Source organism: Peromyscus leucopus, chromosome 2, assembly GCF_004664715.2.
Source record: "Peromyscus leucopus breed LL Stock chromosome 2, UCI_PerLeu_2.1, whole genome shotgun sequence".
Lineage (NCBI taxonomy): Eukaryota > Metazoa > Chordata > Mammalia > Rodentia > Cricetidae > Peromyscus > Peromyscus leucopus.
Window position 1 is genome coordinate 150416073 of NC_051064.1, and position 14459 is coordinate 150430531.

Consider the following 14459-nt stretch of genomic DNA (forward strand, 5'->3'; position numbering starts at 1 on the left):
GGACCGTCCACCTGGACTCCTCCCCTTCCCGTCAGACGACTTTGCCCTGGGAAAACCAATAGCTGCCCGATCGTTACATAGGCGGCTGGGAAGCGGCGATCTAGAGGCAGGGCTGATCGATTAATGCTGCCTGGCTCCTTGCGTGCCCTGTGCGCAGCGGGCTCTTCGCGCCTGCGTAGTGCGCCCCCCTCCCTTTCTGCCTCCTCTGCCGCCATGGCGCCCGTGGTTAGTATGGCTCCGCGTGAGGCCGCGGCCCCCGGAGCGGCACGTGGGCCTGGTGGGCTGGCTCGGGCTCAGGGCCGCGTGGGGGACTGCGCCCTGCAGCGTCAGGCCGCGATGGCCTGGCAGGAGGGACCGAGGAGGCCGGGGCCGCGCAGCAGGGCCCAGCACGTTGTGGGCGGAGGAGGCCGCGGCTCGAGGCGGCCGGGAGAGCCGGGAGAGCTCGGGGTGGCGCATCGGGCTTCTGCCCGGAGCCCGTGGGAACTTAGGTGCTGCGGGCTGAATATCATCCGGACCTCGAGTCCAGCCTCGGGCTTCGGGTACCGGGCCCGGTTACTTGGGCGAGGGGCGGGGAAGACGAATGTGACCTGCCACCCTGGGCAGCAGGAGGATTCTTCTGGCACCCCTGGGGCAAGCTGCTTCCATGAGGGTGCGACTGTACACAGTTCACTTTCCGGTGTTGGGCGAAGAGGCCGGATTTCATTCTTTTGGCTGATGTTAGGCTGTGCGGCGTCTTCACGTCAGGCTCTACCTGGAGGTCGCTCTCCTTGGACATAAGGTTTTATCTTTTAGTTGGGGCTCTTAGGTGTATTTCCGGTTGTCTTAGCATGTCTAACGTGGCTTCAGTGTGGTTTTGGTTTTGGTGTGGTTTTGGGTTAGAATCCTGTGGGGAGCTTTGGGGGTCCATTGTGGGCAGGTCCTCTTACTGATCTGTCCTTTCCCCGGGGCTAGATTTAAAAGCAGTCATTTTGATTGGTAGTGGGAAGACACATTGAATGTAACAGTTTTGTAGTAACTGAGAAGTTGACTCAGTGCAAGTTGTGAAGGGTCTCTTGAACATGAAGGGAGATGTATGCCTGCGTGAATGCAAAGCTTTTTTTTTTTTTTTAAAAAAAAACATGTGTTATGTATACAAAGTTCTGCCTGCATGTATGCTTGCACACCAGAAGAAGGCATCAGATCTCATAGATGGTTGTGAGCCCCCATGTGGTGCTGGGAATTGAACTCAGGACCTCTGGAAGAGCAGCCTGTGCTCTTAATCTCTGAGCCATCTCTCCAGCCCTGCAAAACATTTAATAGTAGAAATGCATGTAACAAGTTTCAGGGGTCTGTGGAGAGATGATGAATGTTACTTTTTAAAAGTGAACTGGACCCTCGGGTGTAGTTTGGAAGTGCTAACTCCCGGATTAAGGCAGTTGAAAGGCTGAGAATCGTTACTACACCTTTCCCCTTTAGTAAGCTTGGGTGGATAGCAGCTAGAATACTGTCACGTTCCTCTGCTGTTCGTGATAAGGTCCAGGGATTAGGTGCTAAGCAGCTTGGTGAAGTGTGTAGTCTGAGCTGGAGGCTAAAGATTTCAAAATGAGTGTGCAAGACACTTGTATGCTCGTGTTTACAGATGAGTAAAAACTAAGGAGTATTTCTTGGGAAAACACTCATTGTGGTTCATATACGAACAGAGCTTCATGCTTGGAAAGATTGGGGTGTCTGGAGAGGTTGAGTGGGACAAGAGTGTTAATGATCCCCCTTCCTTTGGCATGTAGAAGAAGTCCCTTGACATTGTTTTGAAAGGAACCCTTCATCTCCTTGGGTTTGTATTTGTAAGGACTTTTATACCTCTGACATACTTTGTTGTTTTTTGTTTTAATTTGGGGGGCACTGCCTGAGGCTTCATCTGTTCTCTGTACACCCTTAGAAAAAGCTTGTGGCGAAGGGGGGCAAAAAAAAGAAGCAGGTTCTGAAGTTCACCCTTGATTGCACCCACCCTGTAGAAGATGGAATCATGGATGCTGCCAATTTCGTAAGTGACATTCTGTTGCTCCTCTGGGCTGGGAAGCAGTGAGGTCTGAGAGAGTTGGGAACCTTGGAGTAGGTCTCTGTTGGGCTTGTAGGCAGTCCCACGGCTCTCACTTAACCGGAAGGGTGCAAGTCAGGTATTTATTGCTGAGTCTTGAGCTCAGCAGGCTAAATGGAAGTATAATGGGCTGTGGCATGTAGGTGGCAGAGCTAGCATCCTAGCTTCCTCCTCTCATGATTTCCAAAGACGATTTTACCCAGTTGGGCAAACTCCACGGGTCCAGCATTGCTGTTGGACTGTGTTGAGTTTAATCTGTGTGGGCAGCCTCGTCCTGGGCCTCTGGGTCCTTAGGCAGATGGCATCAGCTCACCACAGCACTGAGGCCCTGTGGGTTTGTTTAATCTCCTTGCTGAGCTGTCTTTGGGGTTGTTGTTTACAGATTTGGTGCTGTCCTAAGGTCCCCCTCTCACTTAAATTTTGTACATGCATGTTTGCTGCGTGTATGTCTGCACCATATGTGTGCAGTGCCCACGGGGGTGGGAGTGGGGCAGGACAGGGCCAGGTCGTTGGGTTCTCTGGAACTAAAGTTACATACAGGTGGTTGTCAGCTACTGTGTTGGTGCTGAGAGCCAGCCATCTCCAGCCCTGTCCTGACTTTTGTCCCTCATTCCCATTATCCCTACTGTTCTCCTTAATCTAGAATTATTGTCTCTAGAGCCCCATTTTTGCAAATGGAATTAGCCTTGTGGCTGCTAACCTTGTGTGGATGTCTGCCCCGGCTGTCTCAGATGTGCCTTAGTTGGCTCCTGAGTCCTTTATCCAGTGACTTCTCCGTGGCTTTGGTTCTTTCTCCTTTTTTTTTGTTTTTTTGTTTTTTGTTTTTGTTTTTCGAGACAGGGTTTCTCAGTGTAACAGTCCTACTTGTCCTGGATCTCACTGTGTAGCCCAAGCTGGCCTTGAACTCAGATCCAAGATCCACCTGCCTCTATCTCCACAGTGCTGGAATTAAAAGTGTGTGCCACCACACCCAGCTTGGTGTTTTTTCCCCCCCTTAATTAAAAAACAAAACAAAACATTTATTTATTTGTTTGTTTGTTTGCTGTGCGTGGTGGTGCATGTCTTTACCCAGCTTTAGGGAGGCAGAAGCAGGTGGATCTCTTGAGTTCGAGGCCAACCTGGTCTATATACTGAGTTCCAAGACAGCCAGAGCTACATAGATGCTGTCTTTCAAAAAAGAAAAAAGAAAAAAAAAAGACCATTTTTTTGTAATGTGTGTGTGTCTTGCTTGCATATATGTCTGTGTACCACATGTATGCCTTATGCCTTGGAAGTCAGAGGAGGGTGCCAGATCCCCTGGAATTGGAGTTAGAGATGGTAGTTACTGCCTCGTGGGTGCTGGGAAACGAACTCGGGTCCTCTGGAAGAGTGGGAGTCTCTAAAGTCCTTGTGGCTTCTTCCTGTGTGGCGTTTGCGTATTGGCCCTGCCTGGTGTCCCCACTGTGGCCTGCAGCACACTGTTCCCTTTGCACTCATCTCTGCTAAGATTTCCTTCTAGAAGACTTGTTAAGTAAAGTCAAGCTGTGTTTTCTCATCCTTGCCCCACCGTAATTAACAGTCTTCTATTGGAATTTTTAAAAAGCTGTAGAAACTTCCTTTTGAATTGTCCCAGGGTTGAACTCAGGACCTCACACATGCTAAGCGAGCATTCTGACCTATCACTGAGCCACGTCCTCAGTCCCTAAAATGGTAGTTTTGAGCTGAAAGGGACTTCATCTCATTGCAGTGGCTACAGAACAAAACAAAAAAGTCCTTTTGGACGGAGGTCCCTGAAGCCTGAGGTGAATGGCTTGCCCTGGCTCACATGGTGCTTTGCAGAGTATGTCTGGGCTCATGGGTCCCTGTCGCTTCTGCTGTACCATGCAGGTGATTCCAGGCAGGTCTGTAATTGTTTTTGTTGGTGTTTGTCTTTACTCTTTCTACTAGGTGAAGACTCTCTCTCTCTCTGTAGTGCTCAGAACTGTGCTTCCTGCTCCTTAGGCTCAGTGGGTGCTTGCAACTTTGCATGTTCATATAAAAGTTTGGCTCTTGGTTTCCTGCTTACTCTTGACCCCTTTGGTTTGGTTTTTATGTTGAGATAGGTAGGATCTCATTATGTTTCCTGGCTTACTCTTTACCCTGTGACCATGAGTGTGCTGCCCTCTAGGCTTTCCGTGTGGCGCACATTTCATCATGCATGGAGCCAGTCAAGAATTTTGTGCCAGCACATCTTCAGATTGCATGAGATTATGTCAAATAGTGCCATCTTCATGAACTTGCCTTATAAGCTTCATGACCTGAGTCTGATCCTTAGAGCCCACTTAGAGAACTGACTTCACAAAGTTGTCCTCTGATAGTCAGACACATACCATGACACCCCCCCCTACACACACACCCACACATACAGACTGAAGATTTTAAAGATGCCTATAGTTTAGTGTTGGGAGAAAGTCTGAACTAGTCTGCCCTTGAGACTGGTAAGCTCACTGCACTCACTGGCTCACTTCTGCAGGAGCAGTTCCTCCAGGAGAGAATCAAGGTGAATGGGAAAGCTGGGAATCTTGGCGGAGGGGTTGTGACCATCGAACGGAGCAAGAGCAAGATCACTGTCACTTCCGAGGTGCCTTTCTCCAAAAGGTATGAGGGGGCTTCCTTCCCTTTTGCTGTGCAGCTGTGTAAAGGGCAGTGAATGAGTATGTGTGATATGTGTTGTATATAAAATATTTTTGTTTGTTTCGAGATAGGGTTTCTCTGTAGCCCTGGCTGGCCTCGAACTCAACAGAGATCCGCCTGCCTCTGCTTCTCGAATGCTGGAGAAATTTTTTAAGATTTATGTTAGTTGTATGTTTGTATATGCAGGTGCCCTAGAGCTGGGGTTACAGGTGGTCATGAGTTCCCCAGTGTGGGCGCTGGGATCTGAGCTGTTCTTAACTGCTGAGCCTTCTCCAGGCCTGTTAAGTGTTTATATTTATTTAGCTTGTGGTCATTTCTAAATTTGGTTCACAGACTACAGTATTTCAAGCTTTGAAAGGGATCAGACTTTGGCTGTGTTGTTAGTTGTTTTGTTTGTTGGCTGGTTTGAGGCAGGATCACTATAACATAGCCCTAGCAGTGCTGGGACTCAGAGATCTGCCTGCCTCTGCTTCCCCAGGGCCGCCGGTGCTGGGATTAAAGGTGTGCGCGGCACATCTAGCTCTCCTTAAACTGTTGGCCTCCACTGCTATTAGATCATTTGGTGAGAGTGGTCCCCCCATCTCCCCAACGTAGCTCAGGATGGCTCAAACTCAATATGTAACTAAGATTGCCTTGATGCCTGATCTCGTCCCTGTCTCCTGAGAGCTGGGGTTACAGGTGCATGCCACCACACTTGGGTGAGAGCATTCATTTTTAATTTTAGTTTTGTTTCTTGTAATTGCTCCTATGGTGTTGGGTGAGAGATCTGATGCTATTGTGGAGTCTTTCCTTGCAGGGGTATGACACCGATTCTTTAGCCCCTGATATGTGAGCATGTGGATGAAAATGGTGACCTGTTGATTTAGAGAGCTGGACAAAATTGGGCCTGCCTCCCAGCTTGGGTCTGGAGAACCTTTTCAAATAGAGGGAAATTTTTTAAGAGTGTGCCAGGCGGGGTCTGTTGATTAAGACTGTCAGCAAATAGATGAGGCTGCCTGCTGTGGTGAGTGAGGCAGGCTGTGCACCACAGACATCTTCTTGTGGCCTTTTTATCCGGGTAGTAGGGGACCCCCCCCCCATGAACTGTAGTCTGACTGAGCTTCCTTGTCTTTTTGGGACTTTGAGGGTGTCCTCTGTAGCTCAGGCCTGCCTTGCCCTTTATGTAGCCCTGGCTGTATTGGAACTAGCTTTGTAGACCAGGCTGTCCTGGAACTCAGAGATCCCTCTGTCTCCTGAGTGCTGGAATTAAAAAAATAAAGACATGCTCCATGCGCGCGCGCGCTCTCTCTCTCTCTCTCTCTCTCTCTCTCTCTCTCTCTCTGTCACACACACACACACACACACACACACACACACACACACACACACCTCCCCCCAGCAAAGAGGATGTATCTTGAGTCCCATTTTGTAGTGGGAGAAACTGAGGTGTGGTGAAGTTAATTTGCCAACCTCCCTTCATGGTATTGGGAATAGCTAGCCCTCAGGAGCTCACATCGTAACATCTTCAGTAGTGAGATAGGCAGTCAGGCATGTGGAAGGAGCAGGTTTTGAAATGCTAATTCAGGCTAAGGCAGCAAATAGATAAAGAAAATAATAGTATGGCTGAGAGGTAGCTCAGGTGTGGGGAATGTTTTGTCTAGCATGTGCAGCACCTTAGGAGGGAAGAGACCTGAAGAAACTTGAGAGGCAGGATTGTTCATAAGCTTGTACCAGAGTTTGAGGCCACTCCAGGTAACAGTGGGACCCATCTCCCAACAAGAGTCTCAGCTCTGGAATGGCTGGGTGGCACATGCTATGCCCATGTGTTAGATAATGGCCATTCCATTGAAGAAGTTAGGGGACTCAGAACATTGGTAAATAGCCCTGACAACCCCTATCCGCCACTTCTGGGGGGCTTGCAGAAGGATGTGGGAAGTGCTGGAGTTGGCTGGGAGGTTAGTGGTTCTCAGCAAAGGTGTTAAATCATGTGTAATTGTCAACTTTCCACTATGATCTTTCTCTAGTGGTCACTGCAGACCATTTTGTAGGTGGTTGCTGTTGCTTAGGGGACCAGCTGGTGCGTGCTGATATGTCCTCATTGAAGGATGCATCCTCACCTTTGTTGGCAGTTTAAGCATTTAGGTAGATGTTTGTCTTGTTAGAGTATTGGCTCAGGTGTACACTTGGCCTGTCCTTGGTTTGGAGGGCTGAAAAAAACATCTTAAAGTTGTTTTCATTGTGTTTTATGAAGTTAAATGTTTCAGAAACATTGTGGCAAGAAAGCCACAAGTCTAGTGTAGTTCTAAAGTGTTCTTTCTCTGCAGGTATTTGAAATATCTCACCAAAAAATATTTGAAGAAGAACAATCTCCGAGACTGGCTGCGTGTGGTCGCCAACAGCAAAGAGAGCTACGAGCTGCGTTACTTCCAGATCAACCAGGACGAGGAGGAGGAGGAGGATGAGGATTAAGACACATTGGTCTGGAATGTTTTGTATTAATTCATAAATAAAATTTAGGAACAAAACCTGTGGTTTATCATTGTATCTCTACAGTGTGGGTTGGACAGGAAATTGGTTGGACAGGGCCTAGCTTTAAGTGGTTGCGGCTCATTTGTATATAGACACTTTTCTGCTTGAGATTTTCAGCTCTCCAGTAGTGATGCCCAAGCAGAGCTAGAGTTAGGGAACTGTGTCTGACCCTGGGTGGTAGATGAGAGGGTGGGTTGCTCATGGCAGCCAACCTGAGGCTTAAAAAGCCTGGTACCTCTCTCAGAGAAAGGTTTGAGAATGCAGTGTGGTATGCTTGCTCCCCATTAAGAGCAAGCAGGCGATGTCTTTATGGGACTCTCCTGGGAAAATGGCAGTCAGTACAGGTTTCAGGGACATTTGTCTCTGGTTTGGATGACAAGTTGCTCACAGTTGTGTGCATTAACCTTTTTCCTTCCTGTAGAAATAAGAGGTGATATTTAGTGTCACTGATGCATATTCTGCTCTTTATAAAAGGATTTGTAAATACGCTGGGCGTCCATGCCTTTAGGTGGCTTTGCATAGGATATCTGTGAGTCAGAGGTCAGCAAGGACTAGTAGCGAGACTCGGGAAAAATATGTATGTATGAAACCACGGCTTGTCCACCAAGTCTTTGTAACAAGCTGTTTCTTTAGCCTCCAGCAGAGGGTGCCGAAGGCAGCGTCCAGATATTCCCAGTAGGGGGAGCTCTTCCATGCCCCGGCCTCAGGAGGCTTACAGGGAGGGGAACATTAAGTGATGGAGATGAGTGAATGATGCAAGGGTGGAAGTTGCCCAGGAAATTGCTGCTGAAGCTGTCACTTAAGACCACAGCTGGACTTAGTGATAAAAGTCTTAGTCTGGGGCTACAGTCCAGTGGTAGAGCTCTTACTTAACATGTTCAAAGCCTTAGGTTCAATCTCCATCACTGCAAAATGTCCAAGCAGTGTGCACCTGCAGGGCACTGGGGCAGAGGAAGGCCTGGGGTGTGCCTGGAGAACTGACTGGTGGAATACTTTGAAAGGCAGGAAGATATCTTTGTCAAGGGTTACTTTGAAAAAGTTCCTGACACCTTAGGACTCCTTTGAAGTCTGATTCTGTAGGAGCATCTCATCTGCCACGCTTCCTATTAACACAGTATGAAATGTTGAAGGGCTTGCTTACAGCTGCTGGCCACACCGGAGGCCTGTGCTGGAAATCGAATGTCTGAGCCCTGCCCGGGCTGCACCTCCAAGTAAACACATGGTTCTTGGGTTGAGTTTAACATGTTGAGGCTTTGCAATTTCACTTGTAGCAAAGGTTCCAGCATTTTCTATTTCTATGCAAATTTCTTAAAGCAGAACTGTATTGGTTTTCTCTGCCCTTGCAGGAGGCAGCAGTTCCTGTAGACCTATAGGTGCCCCTCGTGATTAGAATTTCTCAAATTTGTGACTTGGGTTTACAGATCTTGTTTGTTGACTTGATGTTCCCATGTGGTAATTTCTAGTTTGGCTGTTAAAAAAAAAAGTTAACCCTGGGTTGATTAGCATATGCTTCTAAAAAATGGTCCCAGGTTCTGGAACTGTAATAAAATGGAAACTCCCTGGGTTTTCTATGCCTTTCTAAACTCCTGTATTTGAATGTTGATCACATTTTGTATTAAAGTGGCTAACACGTGGGTACTGTTACTGTGCAAGGCTTGCTTTCTTTTTTTCTACCTCACACAACCTGTTAACCTTCTCTTTAGTGGTTAGTTGCCTTGGGCACAGAAAAGTCTCCTGTCTCTCTGCTACCTCCCCTCTGCAGCTCAGCCTCCAGGAGGTTGGTTGGAGTTGACTGGGCCTGGAGAATCGCTTTCCAAACAGATGCCTTTTTCTGATGGGCACTGTGAAGAGTAAACCTGAATTCTGTTAAATATGCCGTAGCATCTGTGCCCAGGGGCCCTCCTAGACCTGTCTCCCTTGTGTCTGGCCTTGTGCCTTACCTGTCTTTATCGGAAGTGTTGGCACAGAAACACTGGAGTTTTAAGCCATGATTTCAGTTCACAGAAGTCATAAAACAGACATAAAATAGGCTTGCTCCTTGCCAGTTACGGTGGCTCCCGCTGCCCCCTCCCTCGAGTGTTGGTGCAGCCCAGGAAGTATTTTCATGGGAGGCTTACTCATTTCTAAACTTAGTTTAGAGAGGCCTCCACAGCCCCAGCCTTTCACGGGTGAAGGTGTATTTCCCCTCCCAGCAGTAGCCAGTCAAAAGGACAGGTTGGTGAGATTCAACTCTTACAAATACCTGGGATACTTGCCGGCTGGGGCTATTAGCCTTCTGTGGGGGTGGGGGTGGGGGCACAGCTCAAAGGAAGGTAAGGATCCTAGCAAGGGGACAATTGTCCCTTTTAAAGTCAGAAAATTTCAGGAGATCTGGAAGTCAGTGTGGACACCTGGCGATGTGATCCCTTAGACTGAATGCTAAAGCAAGCAGGGACTTGAGGATGCTGGTCTTTGTCAGAGTCAACCACCGTGGGGACTGCATCAAAAGATGTTGTTCACTGCTCGTGGACATGGCCGGTTGGCAGAAGCTTCATTGTAGGGAACCCCATTGGCTGAATCAGCAATTGTCCTGACTGGGGGTTAGACTGGTGGTTGCTTGCTTGGGGAAGAAGGGAGGGGCTGGTTGCAGGGTGTCTGCTGCCTTCATAAGGCTCCAGGTAGAGGGGACTAGGGAGATGGCGCAGTCAGGACTGTGCCACAGGAGCGTGAGCATCGCCTGGGTGCAGTGGTTTACTCTTGTAATCCCGGGGCTGGGAAGGCAGAGATAGAAGGATCCCTGGGACATACTGGCCAGCCATTCGAGCTGGTTAGCAAGCTCCAGATTCAGTGTGAGACCCTGTCCCAAAAGTTGAGGGGAGCTGGAGAAAGTGCTCCGTGATTAGCAGCACCTGCAGCTCTTAGAGTGGACTGGGCTCATTTTGCAGTGTCCACATACATACAACCATCTGTAACTCTGGCCTGGCCTCTGGGCACTGCATGCATTGAGACAAAACACACAAAATAAATCTAAGAAATGAGGTGGGACTAACAAGATGGCTCAGCAGATGCAGACACTCCATCAAACCTGGAGAAATGAGTTTGATTCCTGAAACCCATATGGTGGAGAGGATTGACTTCCATAAGTTGTCCCCTGGCCTCCACATGCACACCATGGCATTCTTGTCCCCTTCCCTTAAAAAAAAAAAAGTAAAAAATAAGGTAAAGAGCAGTTGATTGAGGAAGACTACAGTGATTCGGGCTTCCACACATTCACATCCATGAACTTGCACCCATAAAATGAAGCACACATCTTAAACGATGCCAAAATACTACTGATATTTGAGAACTGAAATTGAGGATGTCTAGTCCAGCCATGTTCCAGTCTAGTGAGCTGCTCCCTAACCAGAGCCCAGAAAGTGCCCATCAAATGCTCCAGGCTGACTGTCCAGGCTGACTCTCCACTTAAGGGCCATGGCCCCAAGGTTCCCTTCTGAGAGGTTCTGGCTTTCCCCATGACATCCAATAGTCTGAGATCTACTCTTGGGGGCAAAAGTGTCCAATCTGAGCCAGGTCTACAGAGGTCCACTCCCAGGACAACTGGCCATCCCAACTGAGGTCCCCTGCCAAGTAGAAGGTACCCAGCAGTTCTGATCTCTGTAGGCAAAGGTTGTCCCCTGGCCTCAGAGTCCAGTAGCAGGAAGTGACCATTGGTGTGGAGACAGTGTTGAAGTTGCTGTCCTCTACACAGTTCATGGGGTGTTCACACAGTGCTGTGTATGCAAAAGGGGATCAGCTGTTCAAGTATTTTTTGAAAACAAAACTTCATATTTGTTTCAAATTTCAGAATGTTTCATAACCACCATATTAAAAATATTTTGATTTGTGAAGTGTCATTGAGGTAGAATTACAAGTCCAGCAAACAGGAAGGAGACTTGTCCCCTGACACTAACCTTAATGATTGGATTGTTCTCACAACTGCAGCTTATGCAATGTTCACCTGTTCTGAGATCGGGCATCTTGGGTCCATAGTCATGAAAATGCACATTTAATAGTTTAATAAGGAGGGGTATCCTTTAAAAATTACTGGAGATTAAGCCAGGTGGTGGTGGTGGTGGTGGTGGTGGTGGCGGCGGCGGGGCGGGCGGCGGCGGCGGCGGCGGCGGCAACAACGGCAGCAGCGGCTCACGCCTTTAATCCCAGCACTTGGGAGGCAGAGACAGGCGGATCTCTGTGAGTTCGAGGCCAGCCTGGTCTCCAAAGTGAGTTCCAGAAAGGCGCAAAGCTACACAGAGAAACTCTGTCTCGAACCCCCCTCCCCCCCAAAAAAAAATTACTGGAGATTTGCAGTTAAACCACACACACACACACACACACACACACACACACACACACACACACACACACACACACACACACGTTTTTCCCTACCATCCCAGCTTAGGTCTTTGGTCATTAGCGATGCTATCCCAGTGCGGTAATTGGGAGAGCATCCCGAGTGCACATCTTAACATCTTGACTCTAATCTGCTGCAAATTAAGCAGTTGGAGCTGTTCTTGAATTTCTTGACTTTCTCAGCCTCGCCTTAGGAATCAGAGCTAAGGTTAATGGTGTATGTGTGCATCTGCATGCCTGTGCACACGTGTGGGGATGTGGGAGGCTTTCTGGTGTTGAGAAGTATGTCATAAGTTCCTCTGAGGTGGGGCAGGGGACCTTTGAAAAGGTTTAATGTCTACTGACAGAGAGGTTTTGGGGTACTGGTAATGGAGGGTGGGCATATTTGGTAGAGCTTGGATTTTTTTTTTTCTTCTTGGATCATTAGCAGACAGGGAAACCAGTGGTCTGGAGAGAGCCAGCAAGCCCTCCCGGGGGTGGGGTGGGGTGCAGGCTCAAGTCTCAGCAATCTGGGGCTCCCCTCGGCAGGAAAACAGCCTTGATCCACATTCTTCCTGCTCGCTGGTCCTCTTGCCTTGTGCAGGCGGCCTCCACTGCTCCGAGTGTTGTAAGAGTGATCTGTGAGATGGGGCGTCTCAGTGCCCTGCCTGTCGGTCCTGGGAGGCTGACAGACCTGCCTTTGCTCACCAACAAACGAAGACACGTTTTCTAAGGAGTGGACTCACAATTGTGTAGCAGGAGAAGGAAGCTTTAGCAATGGCTCTTCCACCTCTACGCCCATCAGCTGCTTTGGGCCAGCCCAGTGAATGCAGCCACCTCCTCAAGAGGTCTTGTGCTGGGACATTTAGCCAAACTGGCACGATTCTTAGTGGTTCTCCAAAGGCGCTAAGACAGGGAAATTCCTCGTGGTGACAGGTCTGGACACTGGAAGCTGGTGGTCTATATGGAGGATTTGTGCCAGAGCGCCCTCCTTGCTTTTATTGCTCTTATCCTCTCAGGCCAGGCAGGTCCTGCCCCCGCTGGCAGCGTGAGGTCCACTCCATCAGTGTGTGGTCAGAGGCATGGCATGAGGATGACTCTCCCTTTACTGGACTTTGTGGGACTGGAGAGAGGACGACCTCCTGCTGGACCCTGCAACTTGTGTGTTTTTAAAGTTGCTGTTAAGACTTGGCTGCACCAGGCTGAAAGCACTCACTTAAAATTCCAGTCTTGCTCCCCGGGGCTTAGGCATCCAGCTTCTCCTTTAACAAGCGGGGCTGGCAGCCACCAACCTTTCCGCCTGGCGACAGGTGTCCTGAGTGGGAGTCCGGGGGCACAGACCATACCGAGCCCCAGGGACCTGGATGTGTTTGAGCTGGACACAGCCCAAAGGGGTGTTTTGGAAAGGGCACACGGGTGGTGGGAAGCCACGGGTTCTTCTGGATCAATCATACCCACTGTCACCCGAGTGACCTTCCCTAAGTGCGGAACACATTTTCTTCTACTGCTCTTTTGAAAAGGGTAGCCTGAAACCGAGGTGGGGTGAGTCCGGTGTGTAAAAGGCTGGTGGGGCAGCTTGTGGTTTACCACCCTGGCTCTCGGGCCCAAGTGCCTTCGCGGGCAGGGTGGCGACCGCTGGCCCTGCATGGGGCGCGCGCGGGTAGCACTGCCTCGCCTCCTCCTGCGCTCGGGCCACCGAGCCCCCGCAGCCAGCTCGTCCGTCGTGTCTCGGCTAGTGCCTCGACGGCTCCCGGGCCGCCCCCCACTCCGCGCCCACCAGGCAGCTCAGGACTAGTCCCCCCAACTTGTTCTCTGCTGTTAACTAGTCGCGCTGGCGGAACGATGGGATGGGGTTGCCACAGCAACCAGACTGGACGTCACAATCCGGGCATGTGTGCCGCCCCCCCGCCGTGCCGCCGTGCCGCGGGCGCTGCCGCCGCCACCCTCGGCCGGCTGCGGGACTCGCGCTGCGGGGCGCGGTGGGCGGAGCGGCCCGGGCTTGGCGGGTGCGGGCAGAGGCGGCCGAGAGCTTGAGGGGTCGACACGGGGGGGTGGAGGTTTGGGGGGGCGGGGGGGCCGGCGGCCGCCATCTTCTCGCCGAGACCGCCTCGCCCGCCGCGCGGGTCCGTCCGGCAGCTCACGGGTTAAGGCTGGCACCGCGCCCGGCGGGAGGGGGCGCCCACCTCCCCTCCCCCCCGCACTGGGCATGCGGGGCCCGCTGGGCACCGAGGAGGAGCTGCCGCGGCTGTTCGCGGAGGAGATGGAGAACGAGGAGGAGATGTCAGGTGAGGGGCGCGGGGACCTGCTGGCCCGGGACGCGGGAGGGGCGCCGGGCTGCGGGCTGCGTTCCCGCCCTGCTGGCGCCGCGCGGGCCAAGGGCGCGGGGCCGGGCGAGCTCCGGGGCGCGGCGCTCGGGGCGGGGTGAGCCAGGGACCCCTGGGCGAACCCGCGGCGGGGGCCTGCGCGGGCGGCGAGGCGGGAGGGGGCGCGGCGGCGCCGCCGGGGTCAGCCCGCGTGCCCTTGAAGGCGGCGGGAAGCGCGCGCTGCGGGCGGGGCGAGGACGGGCCGCGCGTGGGGAGCTGGCGATGCCCGAGCCGGGGTGCGCGGGCTCCGACTCCCGGTGCCTGGCAGTCGCTCCCCAGCACTTTGCCCAGGCCGCCGTGTGTGCTCAGCGCGCTAGTGCCAGCCCTGTTCCCAGACCACCCCGCCGCCTTGCCTGTGGGCCTGACGCCCCAGGGCCACCGCCCCTGCCCTTGCCAGTTGCTTCTTCGAATTCAGCCTCCATCGTGCTTGTGTCTCAGGGGTTACCTTGCAGGAGGATTCTTCAGTTAACTGCTCCCGTCCTGGCACAGTCTGGCAGGGCCTCACCCTCTCG

At 51.4% G+C, this 14459-nt stretch overlaps 2 protein-coding genes across 9 annotated transcripts in view; both read left to right on the forward strand.

The window, feature by feature from the left end:
- Positions 1–118: 118 nt before the first annotated feature.
- Positions 119–8868, forward strand: Rpl22 (ribosomal protein L22). The gene is made up of 4 exons (XM_028883079.2): positions 119–225; positions 1916–2020; positions 4566–4690; positions 7030–8868. The coding sequence occupies exons 1-4, from the start codon at positions 124–126 to the stop codon at positions 7172–7174; spliced, it is 477 nt and encodes a 158-aa protein (XP_028738912.1). The 5' UTR covers positions 119–123; the 3' UTR covers positions 7175–8868.
- A 4791-nt stretch (positions 8869–13659) lies between these two features.
- Positions 13660–14459, forward strand: part of Chd5 (chromodomain helicase DNA binding protein 5) — a 51373-nt gene continuing 50573 nt past the window's right edge. For all 8 annotated transcript variants that reach the window (XM_037203236.1, XM_037203238.1, XM_028883064.2 and 5 more), the window contains exon 1: positions 13660–13869. In XM_037203236.1, the coding sequence (XP_037059131.1) occupies positions 13791–13869 (79 nt within the window). In that variant the 5' untranslated portion in view covers positions 13660–13790. The remainder of the gene's footprint in view (positions 13870–14459) is intronic.